This window comes from Erythrolamprus reginae, unplaced genomic scaffold, assembly GCF_031021105.1.
Source record: "Erythrolamprus reginae isolate rEryReg1 unplaced genomic scaffold, rEryReg1.hap1 H_23, whole genome shotgun sequence".
Lineage (NCBI taxonomy): Eukaryota > Metazoa > Chordata > Lepidosauria > Squamata > Dipsadidae > Erythrolamprus > Erythrolamprus reginae.
In genome coordinates, this window is record NW_027248477.1 from 912 (window position 1) to 21749 (window position 20838).

The window sequence follows — 20838 nt, forward strand, 5'->3', positions numbered from 1 at the left end:
TCGGCAAAAGTTCGGGGTTCTGGGGGGGTGCTGGGAAGCCCCGCTGCCCGGCTGTCACCTTTTAAAACAAGGTGACAGCCGGGCGGCAGCGGTTTTTTTGCGGGGTTTTTTTTTGGGTTGCACGGATTAATTGACTTTACATTGTTTCCTGTGGGAAACAATGTTTCGTCTTACGAACCTTTCGTCTTACGAACCTCCCCCTGGAACCAATTAGGTTCGTAAGACGAGGTTTGACTGTATATGATTTGGGTCCAGTCTTATGTACAACCATGCCCCTTTCCCAGTTCACCCCCCCACATCAAAGTTCCTTGCATAGATCGTTTCTCCCACCTCAAAATTATGCTCTGGAATACTTTTTATTTTATCTTGCTCGTTCATGTGTGAGGGGTGAAGGCGATCTAATTTAGACCTTAATTTCCAACCCATGAGAAGTTCTGCTGGGCTTTTATTTGTTGAACTGCTAAGTATTATGTGTTTCATTGGGAGGAATTGGTCAATCTTTTCTTGCCAATCCCCTGATGTGGAATGGCTGAGAGCTTCCTTGGCCACCCCCACCATCTGTTCTACTTGCCCATTTGCAGCTGGAAAATAGGGCGAAACTAGAGCATGCCTAATGCCCAGCTCTGCCAAAAATAACTCCATCTGCCTCACTATAAATTGGGGTCCATTGTCAGATACAATTAAGTCTGGGTATACATGCATGCAAACAATTTCTGCAACGCTTTTACGGTTGCACAAGTGGTGATTGAATTCATGAGAATTATCTGTAGCCACTTAGAATAGGCATCTACCACTATGAGGAATGACTGTGAGTGGATAGGCCCTGCAAAATCTATATGTAATCTTGACCAAGGGCCCCTAGGCATCTCCCATTCTGAAGGTGTTGTTATTTGGGGGGCTTGCTCTGGATTCTTGGCAAGGGCTGCAAGTGGCCACCCACTGTTCAATGTCTGTGTCTAGGCCTGGTCACCACAAGTGGCTTCTGTCTAGGCTCTTCATTCTCACTATCCCTGGGTGGCCTTTGTGCAATATGTCCATTACTTTTTCCTTTAGGGTTGCGGGTACTATCACCCTCTCCCCCTACAAGATGCACCCTCTCAGTATGGAAAGTTCCATTTTCTTGCTCTTGTACTGTTTCAGTTCTTCTTGAAGTGTTCCTTCTGCCCATCCCCTGAGTATACAACCTGTTAATGCTTTAAGTGTTTTGTCCCTTTGTGTTTCTCTGGCTACTTCCTCTGCTGTGACTGTCAGGTGATTGTCCAATTCTATTAGCAGGACATCTGCTGCTGGAGCCAGGTTATTATGTATTTTAGGCTCTGGGCAGTGGCTTAAGGCGTCTGCATGGCTAATCCCCCCCCCCTGTGTTTTAGGCAATAATTGTAGCCGAATAGGAAGATCACCCACCTGGTCATTCTAGGGGACATAAAGGCAGGTGTAGCTTTGTTTTCTGCAAAGGGGACCAATGATGGTCAGTGATTAGCTCTAATTGCTGCCCATAGAGATAATCGTGAATTTTTAAAATACCAGCTACTGCTGCTAATGCCTCCTTATCAATTTGGCTCTAATTTCATTTTGCATTGGACAAGGTCCTTTAAAAAAATGCTGTCTGGGCGAGGACTGCGCCTACCTTGTAAGGCGAGGCATCGCAAGTCAGCCTTAAAGGCATGGTGTTGTTGTACTGGACAATCATACTATTTGAGGACAAAAGGTTCTTAATTTTATTAAAAGTGAACTGTTCCGAGTCTCCCCACTGCCAGCTGGATCCCTTCTGTAGCAATCTATGCAGGGGTTCCACTGCTGTGGCTTTCTGTTTTAAGAAAACAGTAAAAGTTTAATAGACCTAGGAATGCCTGTAATTCAGTAAGGAAGACAATGGCACAGTTGGGATATGTCCCCTTTCAGTGGCAGGCACCCCCAGATGCAGCGAGACAGGTCCCAGAAAAATCTTCACTTTGTTTGTCTTTGGATGGCTAGGTGATCTGCCCTCAGGAAGACAATGGCACAGTTGAGATATGTCCCCTTTCAGTGGCAGCCACTCCCAGATGCAGCCTAGGTGATCTGCCCTTAGAAATCTCCCCAAACCTATCTCTCCCTGTCAGCAGCAGCAACAGCACTATCCCTTTCTAATGCGGAGCTCATTTAATGGAGCTAGAGCGTGTGGTCCTGCCTTTAATACAGGTAGGGTCAAGTGTCCCGCCGGGCCAATCACAGCCATGCGTCCGGCTGGCCAATCACTGGCAAGCAAGACGCATGGCCAATCACAGTCAGTCCTTGCTTTTCCTGCCTGGATACAGCATGGCTTCGGTTTACAACACGGTTGTTGATTAGCCTATCACGGTGTTCATTCGAATGCCGAACCTGAACACGGACTTTTTTAAAAGTCCGGGTTTATGTTCGGTATGCCGAACACCGGAAATTTCAGCACGGATCCAAACTATGCAAGTTCGGTTCGCCCAACACTAGTTGTAAACTACGGAACTGAAAATATTGAATGGAAAGTGATAGCAAAAATATCTTTCTCCTTCTAGGGAATGGAATTTGGATGAAAGGTATATGGAGGATTTCTTTAAAGCACTGACAAAGCTGAGAAACCTAAGAGAACTGCGGTAAGAAATTGCATGAATTTTATCCTAAATGTTACTGATACAGAAATCTATGCATAATAGTTCTGTGGGCAACTAATGGACTAGATCGGGGTGTCAAACTCGCGACATTAAGTTGTCACATGACATATTGCAACTCCCCCCCCCCAAGGGATGGGCATGGCTAGTGTATGACGCTTCCAGCCCACAGGCCTGGAATTTGACACCCTGGACTAAATGATCTAAACTGGCTTTGACCATGGCAATCTTATTCATTAAAATGCCATTATTGACTTCAAAATTGTTATAAATTTTGATAAGGAGGATGGAGAGAAAGTGAAGTTTCTTGGCCAGGATGATAGTCTTGGCTTAGATGATTCCAGTTGTAATGGAGCTAAAATTCAGTTCCAATAAGCCCCTAGGATGCCTTGATTGCACCCAGCAACAACTCCTAGTAAAGAAGAATGTGGGAGATCTGAGATATTTGGCAAAATATTTCCTTGAGAGCAAATGCTGAGAACAAATTTGTCAGATCTGTGATGCTTCCCATCACTGGGTTTCTTGGGTTTTTTCTTTGCATTTGTCACTTGTAATCGGATTCCCAGTATCAATCTTGTGGTTAGATTTACATTGGCATTGAACAATATTGGTCAACAACTTCTCAAGGGTCTGCAGGAGCTTGCATGTCACTGGACTGGGATAGCATCTGCATTAGTATCTTGCTGCTCGACAGCCATTAGTGCTGGCACATAAAGGATTGTTCTCAGCCTCGAAAATAAAATAAATGGAATGTAAGAGAATATAAACTCTGAAAGCTTCTTGATTAACAAAGCAATGGAAACTGCAGTTTAATGTTTCCAAATGTAAAATAATGCACTTTGGGAAAAGGAATCCCCAATCTGAGTATTGTATTGGCAGTTCTGTGTTAGCAAAAACTTCAAAAGAGAAGGATTTAGGGGTAGTGATTTCTGACAGTCTCAAAATGGGTGAACAGGGCAGTCAGGCAATAGGGAAGGCAAGTAGGATGCTTGGCTGCATAGCTAGAGGTATAACAAGCAGGAAGAGGGAGATTATGATCCCACTATATACAGTGCTGGTGAGACCACATTTGTAATACTGTGTTCAGTTCTGGAGACCTCACCTACAAAAAGATATTGACAAAATTGAACGGGTCCAAAGACGGGCTACAAGAATGGTGGAAGGTCTTAAACATAAAACATATTCAGGAAAGACTTAATGAACTCAATCTGTATAGTCTGGAGGACAGAAGGAAAAGGGGGGACATGATCGAAACATTTAAATATGTAAAAGGGCTAATTAAGGTCCAGGAGGGAAGTGTTTTTAATAGGAAAGTGAACACAAGAACAAGGGGACACAATCTGAAGTTAGTTGGGGGAAAGATCAAAAGCAACATGAGAAAATATTATTTTACTGAAAGAGTAGTAGATCCTTGGAACAAACTTCCAGCAGGCGTGGTTGATAAATCCACAGTAACTGAATTTAAACATGCCTGGGATAAACATATATTCATCCTAAGATAAAATACAGAAAATAGTGTAAGAGCAGACTAGATGGATCATGAGATCTTTTTCTGCCGTCAGTCTTCTATGTTTCTATGTTTTTATTAACTGTTCATAACTATTGCTTTTAATTGTTTTTAATTATTATCGTCTTTACCATCTATTTTTATATGTGATACTACTAATCAGAAGGTATCATTTTAATTCTTCTGATTGATTGCTGTTGTTTCAGTTTGAAGGGTTGGTCCTTCACACAGTCTTGCAGCAGGCATCTTGCTGAAGTCTTCAAGAAAAACCAGAGATTGAAAATGTTACGCTTGGCCCCCAAGGACATAGATGACAGAGCAGCAGAATGGCTGTGTGAGGGGCTGCAACACGTAGACTGTAAAGTAGAAACATTAGTGTGAGTGTTCAGTATTTCTTTCACAGTTTGATGCTTTCTCTTGAGCTCTAGAAAATAGCCATGAAAATACAGTTACAGTTGTGAAATTTATCCTTATTCTCGTCGGCTCTTTCCAGATTACTTTTTTGTAAGATACAATTATACCAGTGATCATAATTGAAAGGCCACAAAAATTTAATATAATATTTTTCTGGAAGATATTAGATTGTGGGGAGAGGGTGTTCCTAGTAGTTGAGCTCAGAAGTTTATAAACGATCGTTAAGCAATTTGCAAATATCAATTAAAGAAGTGTATTCTATTGTTAAAAGTTTAGAGATGGACTTTACATATTATATATTTGGTCATTCTTTATAAATTCTCAAGATACAGTGATCCCTCCATTATCGCGAGGGTTCCGTTCCAGGACCCCTCGCGATAATCGATTTTTCGCGATGTAGGGTTCCGGAAGTAAAAACACCATCTGCGCATGCGCACCCTTTTTTTTCATGGCCGCACATGCGCAGATGGTGGGGTTTGCGTGTGGGCGGCGGGGAAGACCCAGGGAAGGTTCCTTCGGCTGCCTAGCAGCTGATCTGCTCTCCTCGCTGCTGCTGCGCTACCGAGCAGATCAGCTGCTAGGCGGCCGAAGGAACCTTCCCTGGGTCTTCCCCGCCGCCTCGGATCCTCGCTGATGCCCGCCCGCCGTTTGCCGCTCGCCCCGTTCACCCGCCGTTTGCCGCTCGCCCCGTTCACCCGCCGTTTGCCGCTCGCCCCGTTCACCCGCCGTTTGCCGCTCGCCCCGTTCACCCGCCGTTTGCCGCTCGCCCCGTTCACCCGCCCACTCGCCTGTCTCCTGCCGCCCGGTTTAGCCAGGACACGAGCGGCGAAGTGACTTGGAGAAATGGGAAGCTGAAACCGGGCAGTTTGGACTTCCCATTCCTCCAAGTCACTTCGCCGCTCGTGTCCTGGCTAAACCGGGCGGCAGGAGAAAGGCTTTGAGTTTTTGGCTGCGGGGGGAGAAGTAGGACTTTCCTAACTCCCTCCCCCCATAGCCAAAACTCAAAGCCTGTCTCCTGCCGCCCGGTTTAGCCAGGACACGAGCGGCGAAGTGACTTGGAGGAATGGGAAGCTGAAACCGGGCGGTTTGGACTTCCCATTCCTCCAAGTCACTTCGCCGCTCGTGTCCTGGCTAAACCGGGCGGCAGGAGAAAGGCTTTGAGTTTTTGGCTGCGGGGGGAGAAGTAGGACTTTCCTAACTCCCTCCCCCCGTAGCCAAAACTCAAAGCCTGTCTCCTGCCACCCGGTTTAGCCAGGACACGAGCGGAGAAGTGACTTGGAGGAATGGGAAGCTGAAACCGGGCGGTTTGGACTTCCCATTCCTCCAAGTCACTTCGCTGCTCGTGTCCTGACTAAACCGGGCGGCAGGAGAAAGGCTTTGAGTTTTTGGCTGCGGGGGGAGAAGTAGGACTTTCCTAACTCCCTCCCCCCGCAGCCAAAACTCAAAGCCTGTCTCCTGCCGCCCGGTTTAGCCAGGACACGAGCGGCGAAGTGACTTGGAGGAATGGGAAGTCCAAAGTTGGTCTTCTTCACCGCCCACGCAAAGGGGAAACCCCAGAAGCAAGATAGAGAAAGAGAGAGAGAAAGGAAGGAAGAGAGTGACGTCATCGGGTGGAAAAATCACGATATAGCATTTCGCAATAATCGTGATCGCGAAACTCGAGGGATCACTGTACTTTGATTTTTTAAAAACTCTATGGCAAGTTTTTATTTGAAAGTTACAGTAACCATTTTGTTATTTGGGTGGACTATGCTTGCATGGTGGCAAACATACCCAGAACTTCATAGCATGCCCAGAAAGACTCAGCAAGTGCAAATAAGCATCTATTCCCATAGCTACTTACACTCTCAGTTCCCAGCACTAACTTTTTACTTTTTGCACCCAGGACCTCCCTGCATTTCCTCTTTCCTTTTCAGAAACAGTTACTTAGTAAACATTCACTACCTATGACTAAAGCTGCACCATCTTCAGAAAGGTTTGTGAAGAGAATGCAGCTTTAGCTACTTGGGAAATTAGGAGGGGAAGACTGGCAAAGAGAGAGAACCATTAGCTACTTACCAAATAGGGAAAAAAGACTACCTGACAGAGATTAAGACAATTGAGAGGCCGGGCAAACTAACACCCGGCTGACATTTGCTGAAGGTGGGAAGCAACTCTGCACTGCCTATCAGCTGGGGTGATCTCACGTGGTAGCGCAGGAGCACCCCAGAGGATTCTACCAGTTGCACGGGCATTCTGGGAAGCGTGGGTGGGGCTACCACCCTATATCAGGGCCTGCTCGCCACCCATGCTTCCCTTTCATGCCGAGCTCGCTGCCTTGCAGACGAACGCTATGGAAAAGCAAGGAAGTCTTTTCTAGATCGGCGAGCCTTTTCTCCTGCATGGCACCTAGGAAGAAGCAGATGATGGCACCATCTCAGAGCCTCTGGGATTGATAATGATTGCCAGGGGCAACTCAGATTTGCTGGAGGGCGGGGGGCAATGGCAACGGCAGCCAGTGCCCAGGAGCATACCGTTCACCGGCCGCGCACCATTTCAGTCTCAGCCATCTTCCTTTTTCTGGCCAGCCGACAGTATTGTTAGGCCGACGGTGGCTGTGTTTTGCTTCGCCTCATGCGGAATCACTACCAATGATGTCTGAAAGAGAACACTTGTTCCGGGGGGGGGGGGGCGCAGACAGAAGGGCTAGCCTACCCCCCCATCCAACTTTTGGTTTTGGTGGCAGCAGCACCCGGCACCTGGGAGTGTACTGATCATTGGGCACACTCCATCTTAGTTGCTAACCGTCCTCCTTTTCATGGCGGCTGATAGCATTTGAGGCCGTCTGGTATCGGAGGTCCTACACCTGGAATTGTCATGTTTTCCAAGCGGTGGGGATGACGCCCACCTCCTCTGCCCACCTGAGACACTGGGTTGGAGCATTGGGGGGAGGGAGAAATGGCTCCTTGCATTTTTGGCAACACACATATGATGGCAGCAGGTACATGGGTTCCATGGTGGCTTAGGTACATTGTACTCGGGAGTTCGCCAAGGTTGCCCCATATCACCATTGCTATTTATTATGGTTCTGGAGACTCTATTAATTAAGATAAGAACAGACTCTAAAATAAAAGGCTTAACTGTAGGAGATGAAACTTATAAAGTCCAAGCCTTTGCAGATGACCTAACGTTTATAATTGAAGAACCGATAACAACAGTCCCTATACTAATGCAAGCTATAGAACAATATGGAAAGGTAGCAGGTTTAAAGATAAATAAAAGTAAAACACAATTTTTAACTAAAAACATGAGCAAAATACAAGAAACTAAACTAGAAAGTATCTCTGGAATAAAGATTGTTAAAAAAGTAAAATATTTAGGAATATGCCTAACAGCTAAAACAATAACTTTAAAAAATGATAATTACATAAAATTATTAACAGAAATTAAAAAAGATTTAGCAATGTGGAATAACTTAAAAATATCTTTTTTAGGAAGAGTTTCAACAATTAAGATGAATAACTTACCTAAGGTTTTATTTCTATTCCAGGTAATCCCAATAAATCCAGGGGGTATTTTTTTTCAAAACTTTAACAAATATAGTTAAAAAAAATTTATGGCAAGGGAAAAAAGCAAGGATAAAAATAAACTGTCTAGAAGATATTAAAGAAAGAGGAGGATTTGGTCTTCCAAATTGGAAATTATGTTATCAGGTGGCTGCCTTAACATGGATTAGAGATTGGATAACTCTAGAGAATAAAAGAATATTAAATTTAGAAGGGCATGATCTTATGCTCGGATGGCATGCATTTTTATGGTATGATAAGGAGAAAAACCACTCATATTTTAAAAGACATACATTAAGGAAATATTTACTAGAGGTCTGGAAAGATATAAGGAAAAATCACTTTTTAGCTATTCCAGAATGGCTTGCCCCCTTAGAAGCAATAACACATCCGAAGTCTATAAAAGACAAGAAAAAAATTATAAGATATAAAGATTTACTAAATGACCAGATGAAGCTAAAATCCAGGACTAAATTACAAGAAGAAGGGATAACAATAGATTGGTGGCACTATGCCCAGATTCGATCTAGATATCAGAAAGATAAAACCCTCTATATTTTTAATAAAAGTAAAAACTTGCCAAGCAGTTTAATTACTATCAACCAAACAAAAACAATAGGCAAAATATATAAATTTCTTATCGCACACAAAAATATAGAATTGACATTAAAAGACAATATGATAAGATGGTGCAGAAATATTGACAAGGAAATAGATATCAATACATGGGAGAAAGTTTGGATTAATAACTGGAAAATGACTAAATCAGTATCATTAAAAGAAAATCAAATTAAAATGTTTTATAGGTGGCATCTCCCACCAAACAGGATAGCAAAAATGTTTCCCAAAACATCTCCATTGTGCTGGAAATGTAAGAAAGAAATAGGAACCTACTACCATCAATGGTGGACATGTGGTAAAGCTAAAACATATTGGAAGATGATAGAGAAAATAATAAAAGAAATAGTAAAGCAGGATATAGAAAACACTCCGGAATTCTATTTACTAGGAATCACTAATCAGACCTATAAGAAAGAAATTTTATATTTAATTATACACATACTAACTGCGGCTAGAATTACATACGCGCAAAATTGGAAGGGGGAAGAAATCCCCAAAGAAGAAGAAGTTATAGCAAAAGTATTAGATTGCGCTGAAATGGACATGATGACAAGACGTTTAAATGATCAAGAAGATACTAAGTTCTATGAAACATGGAACAATGTTTATAAATGGATGGATAAGAAAAAATAAGATATACAAACTTATTTGTAGTTAATTTTTTGTATTTGTTTTTACCTGGGTAATAACAATGTTAACATTAGTTTAAACACACCTTTTGATGATTATGGTAGAATTAGTCTATGTATAAGTAACACAGTAAGAATTTTGGTTTATATACATATATTAGTAAAAATTTGGAAAACGTCAACTTAAATTTACTAGATTTTTTAATATTCAATATATATCTAACTATGCATTCTTTTTCTGTATTTGAATTTATACTTTCAAGATAAGCGGGGGAAATGTACCCCCACTCTATGTTTAATGTTTGTATGTGTGTCCGTCTATTTTAAGAAAATTAATAAAAATACTTTAAAAAAAAAAAAGGTACATTGTACTCTCGTGTATGGAGGAAGCTTTTATACCCAGCCAATGCAAAAAGGCCTAAGGGAAGGGTAATGTTACTAACACATATACCAGTACTTTTGATTTTCCTGATAGAAAATTTCTAAAATTTCTATTTTAGAAATAAATCCAGTTGCCCCTGGTTGCAATACTGGTTCTGATGGTTTGTTGTTTTTTCTCACTTTCACTAATGTTTGCCTAGTATATTTTTGGGATTGGTTTTCTTTCAGTGTGCAAAAGGAGTTTCCTTGGAACATCTTTGTTGAGAGATTTTGTGCTTTACCAAAATGTAGGGCTTCCTAGAAAGTGAGTTTTGACAAAATGAGGAGTGATTAAGCAGGTAGCACATACTATAAGTAGGATGCTTATGCTTAACGTTATAATATAAGGGCTAAATTGTATTTGACTGCCTTTCTGTGAATTTTACAGTGTTTGGTATCGAGTTAAGTCCTCTATCACCAGATACATTTTAATTTTCCCAGCCCCCCCAGTGCCTCTGGCCCCCTCGCACCCCTGGCTTCTCGCTGCTGCCCCACGCCTGCCCGCCTAATCCGCCTCTCGTCCTCCTCATCCGGCTATTAGCCGTTCCGAGCGCTTTGGGAACACCCGCCCCACCCCTCTCGCAATCCCTTCGCCAAGAGCGCTTTCGTCCCGGGCTGTCAGCGAGGGGGCTGCAGGAGAGGCGGGGCTGGCGTTCTCACAGCGGAGGCCAGAGAAGGTGATTTTCAATGTCGGGCACGCGGGCGCACGCACTCCCCACCCCCCTGCCAGTCCGCCCGGAACATTCAAAATAAGAAAAAACTTTGCCGTGAGAAGAATGGAGAGAGAACGAGAGAGAGTGAGAGCAACAGACAGAGCAAGATAGAGAGAAAGTGAGAAAGAGAGAGAGAGAGAAAAAGAGGGGGGAGAGAAAGAGAGATAGCAAGAGAGAGCGAACAAGAGAGAGAAAGAGTGAGAGAGAAAGAAAACAAGAGAGAGAAAGTGAGAAAAAGAGAGAGAGAAAGAGGGGGAGAAAGAGAAAGAGAGAGAAAGAAAGCAAGAGAGAGAGAGAAGAGAGGAAGGAAGAGAGAGAGAGTGAGAGAGAGCAAGAAAGAAAGAGAGAGAGAGAGAGAGCAAGAGAGAGATGAGAGAGGAAGGGAGTGAGACAGAGAGAGAGAGAGGAAGAAAGCAAGAGAGAGAGAAGAGTGGAAGGAAGAGAGAGAGAGAGAGAAATGATAGAAAAAAGGGGAGAAAAAAGAGGAATGAGAAAATGATTGAGGCAGAGAATGACAGAAAAGAGAGAAATTTAAAGCATATGGCAAAAGCACTTAAATAATAACAGAGAAAAAACCCCACAGCCCTCCCCTTATTTTTATTAATAGTTTTTGGTTTTGCTGGTTGTTTTAGTTTTAATAGTAATGAATTTCGGGTTTTTTAAATTATTAATTTCTTTTAATAAAAAAGGGATTTTTTTTCGTATGTATGTATGTATGTATCTATCTATGTATGTATGTATGTATGTATCTATTTATTTATTTATTTTCCTATCTATCTATCTATCTATCTATCTATCTATCTATCTATCTATCTATCTATTTATGCCGGCCAGTCCCAAGGGGACTGCTGCTCAGACACTATACTTTTCCACCCACACCGAAAAAAAATTAGAGGGAACATTGCTGATGGGTACGCCTTGTTATGGTAGTAGGGATTGTGTGCTTCAGTGAAGCTGAGAACTGTGCCGGCAGTAGTGTAAACTACTGGTAGGTCTAACCTTGCCAGAGTGGTCAAAGCAGAGGAGCCAGACTAAACGTACCTAACCCATTTAAACTAATGGAGAGACAAAACAAAAAGAAGTCCATACTGGCTCAATCGTAGTCCAGGATAAAAATGACCACGGTGGCTACTGTGGAACCTGGGCAGCCATCGACAAATGAGCTACAGGAACAAAACAAACAATGCTTACAAATCAAAAAGCGACAGAAATTCTCAATGTCAGAGAATCACACAATCATGAAGTGTTATTACAATTCAGAGCCTGAAAAATGTGAATATCAAAGACAGATGTACCAATTATGGAAACAAGAACATGCAGACTCAAAAATAATGGAACTTTGACTAGCCGATCAGTGACGACTCATAATCAGGAACCAAATGTTCAGTGAAGTCAAATTAGAAGAAATGCAAACACTTACAAAGTAGAAACACCAAAATATGATCTGGCACCAGTAGAAATTCCAATAAGACCTGGAATTACTGCACAACTGGAACCTGATGAAAATTTGGAAAGACAGCAAGAAGCTGCAGATGAGACACCTGGCAATATGACTCAAAGGCAGCAAGAACTGAAGGACCAAATACTTGCTCATGCAGGGTCCAATGCAGAGCGAAAGAGACTGCCAGCCTTAAAAGAAACAACTTGTCCCATTGATGGAAAGTGTGTGCATATGCAACTGTCAATGTAACTTCAATTGAAGAATTTAATCAGCTTGCCTACAGTACAGCTGTGATAGTAACTGAAGAACTAGGGTTACTGCAACAGAAAATTGACCGATATGAAGCTAGGATCAGCCAGTATAGGCAGAATCAAACACTTCAATCCAACCAGAGGCAGTTCTACCAGAACTTCATCAGCAAATGGATAAGAAAATTGAAACACCAGAAGTGAAAATAACAACAAAGTTCTGGAAAGATCTCTGGGAGGTTGAAAAGGACTATAACAAAACTGCTAGGTGGATAAAGGAGTTTGAGAATCTGGAAATAACACCTGAAATGATTGCAAAAAGAATGAAGAAAGTAAAGAACTGGACATCCCCTGGCACTGATCAAGTGCATGGTTTTTGGCTGAAATACCTGACCAACCTGCATACAAAAATGGCCAAATTGTTCAACAAAATGCTGCAGACAGGAAATATCAGTGATTGGCTTACAACTGGCAGAACGTATTTAATACAGAAAGATGCAGTGAAAGGAGCCATGCCAGGAAACTACAGGCCAATAACATGTCTGCCGACCATGCTCAAACTGCTGACAGGTATCATAGCTGACAGAATTCAGGACTACCTAGAAGAAAATGACATCATGCCATTGGAGCAAAGGGGCAATAAAAGACGAAGCAGAGGTACGAAAGACCAGCTCCTAATAGATAAAATGATTTTGGAGAACTGTAAGAACAGGAAAACAAATCTATACATGACCTGGATTGATTACAAGATAGCCTTTGACTCATTGCCACACAGCTGGATCATAAAATGCCTGGAAGTCATTGGAGTCAATGAAAACATCAGGAAATTCATAGAAAAGGTGATGAAATATTGGAAGACTGAGCTTTTTGTTGGGAACGAAAGCTATGGACAGATCAACATCAGAAGGGGCATCTTCCAGGGGGACTCTTTGTCCCCATTGCTATTCCTCATATAATCCCGCTGTCACTCATCCTACAGAAAACAAACCTAGGCTACCAAACTGCTAGAAATTCACTGAAAATTTCATACCTGCTATATATGAATGACCTGCAGTTTCACGGAAAATCAGAAACTGAGATAAAGTCACTAACCAACACTGTGTGAATCTTCAGCAATGACATCAGCATGGAGTTTGGCCTGATAAATGTGCCACAGCGGCACTGAAAAAGGGGGAAATCACTGAGAGTGAGGGCATTGAAATGCCAAATGGTCAAACCATCAAGTGTCACCAGCCAGAAGCCTACAGATACTTGGGCTTCTTGCAACTGGATGATATCAAGCATGATCATGTGAAAACTGTGATTAGCAAAGAGTACATCTAGAGGACCAGAAAAATTTTGAAGAGCAAACTGAATAGTGGCAACACTATCAAGGCTATAAATACATTAGATACACAGCTGGCATAGTGAACTGAACTCATAGTGAACTGGACTCAAGCAGAGCTGGACAATTTGGACAGGAAAACCAGAAAATTAATTACGATCCATCATGCACTACACCCCCGCAGTGATGTTGACAGGCTATATTTACCAAGGAAAATAGGCAGCAGAGGACTTTTGCAAGTGAAGCAGACAGTGGAAGAAGAGAAGCATGCATTGGCTGACTATGTGAAGGAGAGCAAAGAGTCAGCGTTGATGGAGATCAACAACAGGAAGCTTCTCAAGGTGAAGCAAACTAAGGGCCAGTACAGAAAAACTGTAACTCAATGTTGTATGGACAGTTGGCAGAACAAAGCATTGCATGGCCAGTTCTTAGAGAAGATTGAAGGCAAAGTGGATAAAGAAAAGACCTGGTCATGGCTTACAAGTGGAACACTCGAAAAGGACACAGATGGACTAATACTGGCAGCACAAGAATAGGCCGTTAGAATTGAAAGATCAACCAATGATCCAAAGTGCAGACTCTGTAAAAAAACAGATGAAACTTACTCGCTGCTGCAAAATGATCACACAGACTGACTACAAGCATAGACACAATGTCATTTGAAAGATTAACCACAGGATTCTGTCCTGGGCCCTGAGCTCTTCAACATTTTCATCAACGATTTGGACGAGGGAATAGAAGGGCATCTGATCAAATTCGCAGATGATACCAAGCTGGCGGGGGTAGCCAATACCCTAGAAGACAGGCTAAAATTACAGAAAGACCTAGACAGACTAACACAGTGGGCCCATACCAATGAAATGATGTTTAACATCGACAAGAGCAAAGTCCTTCATCTAGGCAGAAAAAACCCTGGACACACATACAACCTGGGAGAAACCCCTCTTAGCAGTAGCGACTGCGAAAGAGACCTCGGAGTCTTGGTGAATAATCAACTAAACATGAGCCAACAATGTGCAGCAGCAGCTTAAAAAGCCAACACAATCCTAAGATGCATCAACAGGGGAATACACTCCAAGACCTGGGAAGTCTTAATACCACTCTACTACGTCCTGGTCCGACCACACCTGGAGTACTGTATTCAGTTCTGGTCACCACACTTCAAAAGAGACATTGAAACTCTGGAGAAGGTACAAAAAAGAGCAACCAAGATGATTAAGGGACTGGAAACCAAGACTTACGAAGAGAGACTGAGGGAACTGGGCATGGATAGCCTAGAGAAAAGGAGGGCCAGAGCGGACATGATAACAGTCTACAAGTATATTAAGGGATGTCACAGAGAGGAGGGGATCACTTTATTCTCCAGGGCACCAGAGGGCCAGACAAGGAACAACGGCTGGAAGCTGACCAAGGAGAGATTCAACATGGAGATAAGGAGGAACTTCCTGACGGTCAGAGCAATCAATCAATGGAACAATCTACCAGCAGACGTTGTGAACTCCCACACTCTGGACATTTTTAAGAGAAGATTGAACTGCCACTTGACTGATGTGCTATAGGGTTCCTGCTTGGGCATGGGGTTGAATTTGATGGCCTTCATGGTCCATTTCAACTCTAACAATAAATGAATAAATAAATAAATAAATGAAATGAAATAAACTATTATGCATGGAGCATGAAAATGCGAAGTCTGTTAATTAGAGAAGACTTTGGAAAGTGATAGAGGCTCCTCCTGAGGAAGATGATGAAGATAAAGATGAGAAACAGAGGTTAGTTCAAAGAGCAAAAGCAACTATTGTGTTAGCTTTGGATGACAGCCAACTTGTTAATGTGAAAAGTGAAAAAAGTGCTTTTGAAGTTTAGCAAAGATTTAAGGAGCTGTATCAGAGAGACCCAGCTGGTGCCAAGGTCATTTTGACTCGATGTTTGTATAATATGAAGATGCAGCCAGGCTAAAGTATAAATGAACATTTAACAAGCATGAAGATGTTATTTGCAGAATTGAGTTCACACGGTTTGCATTTTCCAGAGGAGCATAAAGCGTATATTTTGCTATCCTCGTTAGAGAAGACTTGGGAGCAGTTTGTGTTAAGTATGCAGAGTTTTTCTGAAAGTTCATTGAATTTGGACTTTGTGACATCCAAGTTGTTAGATTGTGATAAACAGAGACAATTTATGGCTGAGAGTCAAGAAGGGACTGCTAAAGAGAGAACTGAGCACATTGCTGTAAGAAAATGCTTCACATGTGGTAAAAAAGGCCATGTAGCTAGGAATTGCTTCAGCAAGAAAAGAAATCAGCAGTTTACAACCAAGAAGGGGCGTATCGAAGCTGCCATGGAGAGTTCAGCGATGTTGGTGTCTGACAGAGATCACCCGAGGAAGTGAAATGGATCCTGGATTCTGCATGTTCTCAACATATTGTTAATAATAAAAACTTTTTACATGGTGGTTTAAAGTCTTTGCAGATAAGCCATGTTAGTTTGGCAGATGGAACTGAGTCAAAAGTACAAGTATCAGGATCAGCATATGTTTCATGCTTAGGTAAGATAATTGAGTGTAATTTGTGTACGTACGCTTAAATGTTGTCTGCTAAGTATAGGAAAACTGGCTGCTGAAGGTTATATAATTAATTTTTCTGAAAACAAATGTTGTATTATGAAAAACAGTGTGGTTTGTACTGAAGGGGAACTACAAAATGATTTGTATGTAATGAAAAATAAGAATAATATTGTTAAAGGAAAAGCTACATGTATTGTAAACCAACCTTTACATGATAATTGTTTACACTATTATCATAGAGTGCTAGATCATATTAATTTTGGTGCTGTGAAAAAGGTAACAGTGAATTGTGGTTTAAAGGTAAAAGACTGCAGAAAATTTATAGACTGCTCAGTTTGCAGTAGTGTAAAAGTGAAGAAATACCCTATTCCAGAGTTTAGCACACACATAACCAAGAGACCATTTGAATTGGGACATGGTGATTTGTCTGGTCCATTTAAAGCCAGTGAAGGTGGTACTAAGTATGTATTTGTTCTTGTAGATGACTTTAGCAGATATACATTTTGCATCTTATTAAAGTACAAGAATGAGGTTTTTGGAAAGTTTGGGGAATGGGTGAATAGAATTGAAAGACAGTTTAATTACAAGGTTGAAAAGCTGCAGATGGGCAGAAGTGGTGAATTTGTTAATTTGCAATTTAAAAGATGGCTTGAGGTAAAAGGGATATTTCATAGTATGACTAATTCCCACTCCCAAGTTGAGAATGGGGTTGCAGAGAGAAAAATAGGAGTGTTAATTAGTATGAGAGACACGTTGTTGGCAGACACGAATTTGCCCTTTAATTTCTGGGGTGAAGCTGTGGATACAGCGAATTACCTAATAATTAGGACATGGAATACAGTAATTGATCAGACTCCATATTATAGATTGTTTAGGAAAAATCCCAATTTGCAACACTTAAGGATTTTTGGTTCTTATGCTTATGTGTTGGAACTTGAGGAACAGAGAATAAAAGGACAGAAATGGAAGAAACTCAGGTTTGTGGGATATGATGAACACTCAAAAGGTGACTGATTTTCCACAATTTATGGTAGAGTTATGATATCTAGTAGTGCAAATTTTGAAAAGCACAGTAATTGGGGTAGGATTCATTCCAATACAGAGGCATTTTTTGGAGAATAAGCCAGCAGAGTCTAAGCAAAGTGAGGTTAAGGATAGACCACAAGTTGAAAGCAGTGTGAAATGTGAAGCAGAAGAGGAACGGATAGTAGAGCCTGAAGAAACACCAGTAGTTATTGAAAAAAGAGAGTTATGTAGGAGGTCTGAAAGGTCCAATATAGGGAAGCCTCCAGATAGGTATGATTATACAAACAGTGTTTGTGTATGTAGTGTGATAGGATGAGCCAGGTAGTTATAGTGAAATGCTAATGAGGCCACCGGAGGAAGTGGAAGAATGGCAAAGTGCAATGAAAGATGAATTGGAAGAATTGCAGAAGCAAAATGTTTTTGATATAGTTGATGTACCCAAGGACAGAATGGTAATTAGTACAAAATGGGTATACAGGATAAAGTCAATGCCTGATGGGAGAAATAAATTCAGAGCAAGACTTGTTATGAAGGGATTTGTACAGAAAAATTCATCCATTGCAAAAAAAAGAAATCATTGGAACTACAGTGGAACCTCAAGATATGAACCTAATTGGTCCCAGAGGGAGGTTCGTAAAACGAAAGGTTCGTAAGATGAAACATTGTTTCCCATAGGAAACAATGTAAAGTCAAGTAATCCGTGCAACAACAAAAAAAAAAACCGCAAAAAAACGCTGCCGCCCGGCTGTTACCTTTTAAAACAGCCTGGGGGCTTCTCAGCGACTTCCCGAACGCCGAACGCCAAACCCGAACTTCCGGGTTTGGCGTTCGGGAGGCCGCCGAGAAGCCCCCAGGCTGTTTTAAAAGGTGACAGCCGGGCGGCGGGGCTTCCCAGGAGCCTCCGAACGCCAAACGCGGAAGTTCGGGTTTGGCGTTCAGCTTCGGGAGGCTGCTGGAAAGCCGCCCGGCTGTTTTAAAAGGTGACCGCCGCGCTGGGGGGCTTCCCAGCAACCTCCCGAACCCCAAACTTTTGCCGAACTTCCGAGTTCGGGGGGTTGCTGGGAAGCCCCCCAGCGCGGCGGTCACCTTTTAAAACAGCCGCGCGGCTTTCCAGGAGCCTCAGAACGCCGAACGCGGAAGTTCGGCTTTGGCGTTCGGCTTCAGAAGGCTCCTGGAAAGCCGCCCGGCTGTTTTAAAAGGTGACAGCCGGGCTGGGGGGCTTCCCAGCACCCCCCCGAACCCTGAACTTTTGCCGAACCTCCAGGTTCAGGGTTCGGGGTGTTGCTGGGAAGCCCCCCAGCGTGGAGGTCACCTTTTAAAACAGCCGCACGGCTTTCCAGTAGCCTCCGAACGCCGAACGCGGAAATTCGGCTTTGCGTTCGGCTTTGGGAGGCTGCTGGAAAGTCGCACGGCTGTTTTAAAAGGTCGCAGCCGGGCTGGGGGGCTTCCCAGCAGCCTCCCGAATGCCGAATGCGGAAGTTCGGGTTTGGCGTTCGGCTTCGGGAGGCTCCTGGAAAGCCGCCCGGCTGTTTTAAAAGGTGACCGCCGGGCTGGGGGGCTTCCCAGCAACCTCCCAAACCCTGAACTTTTGCCGAACTTCCAGGTTCGGGGTTCGGGGGGTTGCTGAGAAGCCCCCCAGCCCGGCTGTCACCTTTTAAAACAGCCGCGCGGCTTCCCAGTAGCCTCCGAACGCCAAACGCGGAAGTTCAGGTTTGGCGTTTGGCTTCGGGAGGCTGCTGGAAAGCCGCCCGGCTGTTTTAAAAGGTGACAGCCGGGCTGGGGAGCTTCCCAGCAACCTCCTGAACCCCGAACTTTTGCTGAACTTCCGGGTTCGGAGTTTGGGGGGTTGCTGGGAAGCCCCCCAGCCCGGCGGTCACCTTTTAAAACAGCCGGGCGGCTTCCCAGCAGCCTCCGAATGCCGAACGCGGGGTGAGCGGCGGGAGGCAAATCTCTGCGTCCCCAGCAGCCAGGGAAGCTGAGCCGGGCATGGTGGTGACGGCAGTGCTGCTGTTCCGGTCGCCCGATCGTCTCCTGCCTCCTGCGCCGATGTTCCACCCCAAGCCCGGCTCAGCTTCCCTGGCTGCTTGGCTGGGTGGGCTCGGCCGAAAGGGGCTGGAGACGCAGAGCTGAGCACGCTCCTTCATCCCCAAAGGCCGGCCTTTTTGTCTGGGAGGGAAGATGACACGCCGGCGGCACAGGGGCAAGAGGTGGGAGGCAAATCTCTGCGTCTCCAGCCCTGAGTCGGACACACCCTCGCCGCCACCGCCGCCGCACCCAGTCGCTGCCCGCCCCGTCTTGCTGGGTGCTTGGCCGGGGGGGCTCGGCCGAAAGGGGCTGGAGATGCAGATATTTGCCTCCCACCTCTCGCCCCTGTACCGCCGGGCGTGGCGGGGAACATCGGCGCGGGAGGCAGGAGACGATCGGGCGACCGGAGCTGCAGCACCACCGCCATCGCCACCACGCCCGGCTCGGCTTCCCTGGCTGCTTGGCCGGAGGGGCTCGGCCGAAAGGGGCTGGAGCCGCAGAGCTGAGCACGCCTTCTGGCCAAGCTGTCATCCTGGCTCAAGCAGGCAGCGGCAGACCGTCTTTGTGGTTTTGGCTTGGGGGGGGGAGCAGAAGGACCTTCCTGACTCCCTTCCCCCCAGCACTTCGCCCAGGACAAGAGGCAGGGCAAAACAGCGTGGGGCAAAGGGAGGCTCAAGCCTCCTTCGGTGGTGGCGGCTGGCTTCTGGGTTTCTGAGTTTTGGGCTTGCACGCCTTAATCGCTTTTCCATTGATTCCTATGGGAAACAATGTTTCGTCTTACGAACTTTTCACCTTACGAACCTCCTCCCGGCACCAATTAAGTTCGTAAGACGAGGTATTATTCTTTCTATCATTTTCCAATAAAGCTTAACTTTACTACATGTCCACCATTGATGGTAATATGACCCTATTTCCTTCTTACACTTCCAACATAATGGATAAATTTTTGGGAACATTTTTGCTATCCTATTTGGTGAGAGGTGCCACCTATAGAACATTTTAATTTGATTTTCTTTTAGGGAAACTGATTTTGTCATTTTCCAATTTAAGATCCAAACATTTCCCCATGTATCTATATCGATTTCTTTACCAATATTTTTACACCAACTTATCATATTATCCTTTAAGGTCAAATCTATATTTTTATGGGCAATCAAGTGTTTATAAACTTTCCCTATTAATTTAGTCTGGTTAGTAATTAATAAGTTACCTAAGAATTTTTTATTATTAAAAATGTATGTCATACTATCTCTTTGAAATCTAGATTGTATCTGAGCATATTGCCACCAGTCAATTGTAATCCCTTCTTCTTGTAATTTATTTCTTGACTTTAATTTCATTTGATCATCCAGTAATTCCTTATATCTTATTATTTTCATTTCCCTTATTAAATTTGAATGTGTTATTGCTTCTAGGGGGGGGGGGGAGATCCATTCGGGAATAGTCAAAAAATGATTCTTTTTCATGTCTTTCCAGACTTCCAAAAAATACTTTCTTATTGTATGTCTTTTAAAATATGTATGAATTTTATCCTTATCATACCATATAAAGGCATGCCAACCAAGCATAAGATCATGTCCTTCTAATTTTAATGTTCTTTTATCTTCTAATACTATCCAATCTCTAATCCATGTCAAGGCGGCTGCCTGATAATACTAATTTCCAGTTAGGTAAAGCAAATCCTCCTCTTTCTTTAATATCTTCCAAAATATTTATCTTTATTCTTGCTTTTTTTCCTTGCCATA

General features: G+C 43.4%; 1 protein-coding gene across 1 annotated transcript in view; it reads left to right on the forward strand.

Moving 5' to 3' along the window:
* The first annotated feature begins 1397 nt into the window (after window positions 1-1397).
* LOC139155501 (ribonuclease inhibitor-like) overlaps window positions 1398-20838 on the forward strand; it is a 68801-nt gene continuing 49360 nt past the window's right edge. Inside the window, exons 1-2 of the mRNA XM_070730652.1 lie at window positions 1398-2606; window positions 4335-4505. Of these exons, the coding sequence (XP_070586753.1) occupies window positions 2554-2606; window positions 4335-4505 (224 nt within the window). The 5' untranslated portion in view covers window positions 1398-2553. The remainder of the gene's footprint in view (window positions 2607-4334; window positions 4506-20838) is intronic.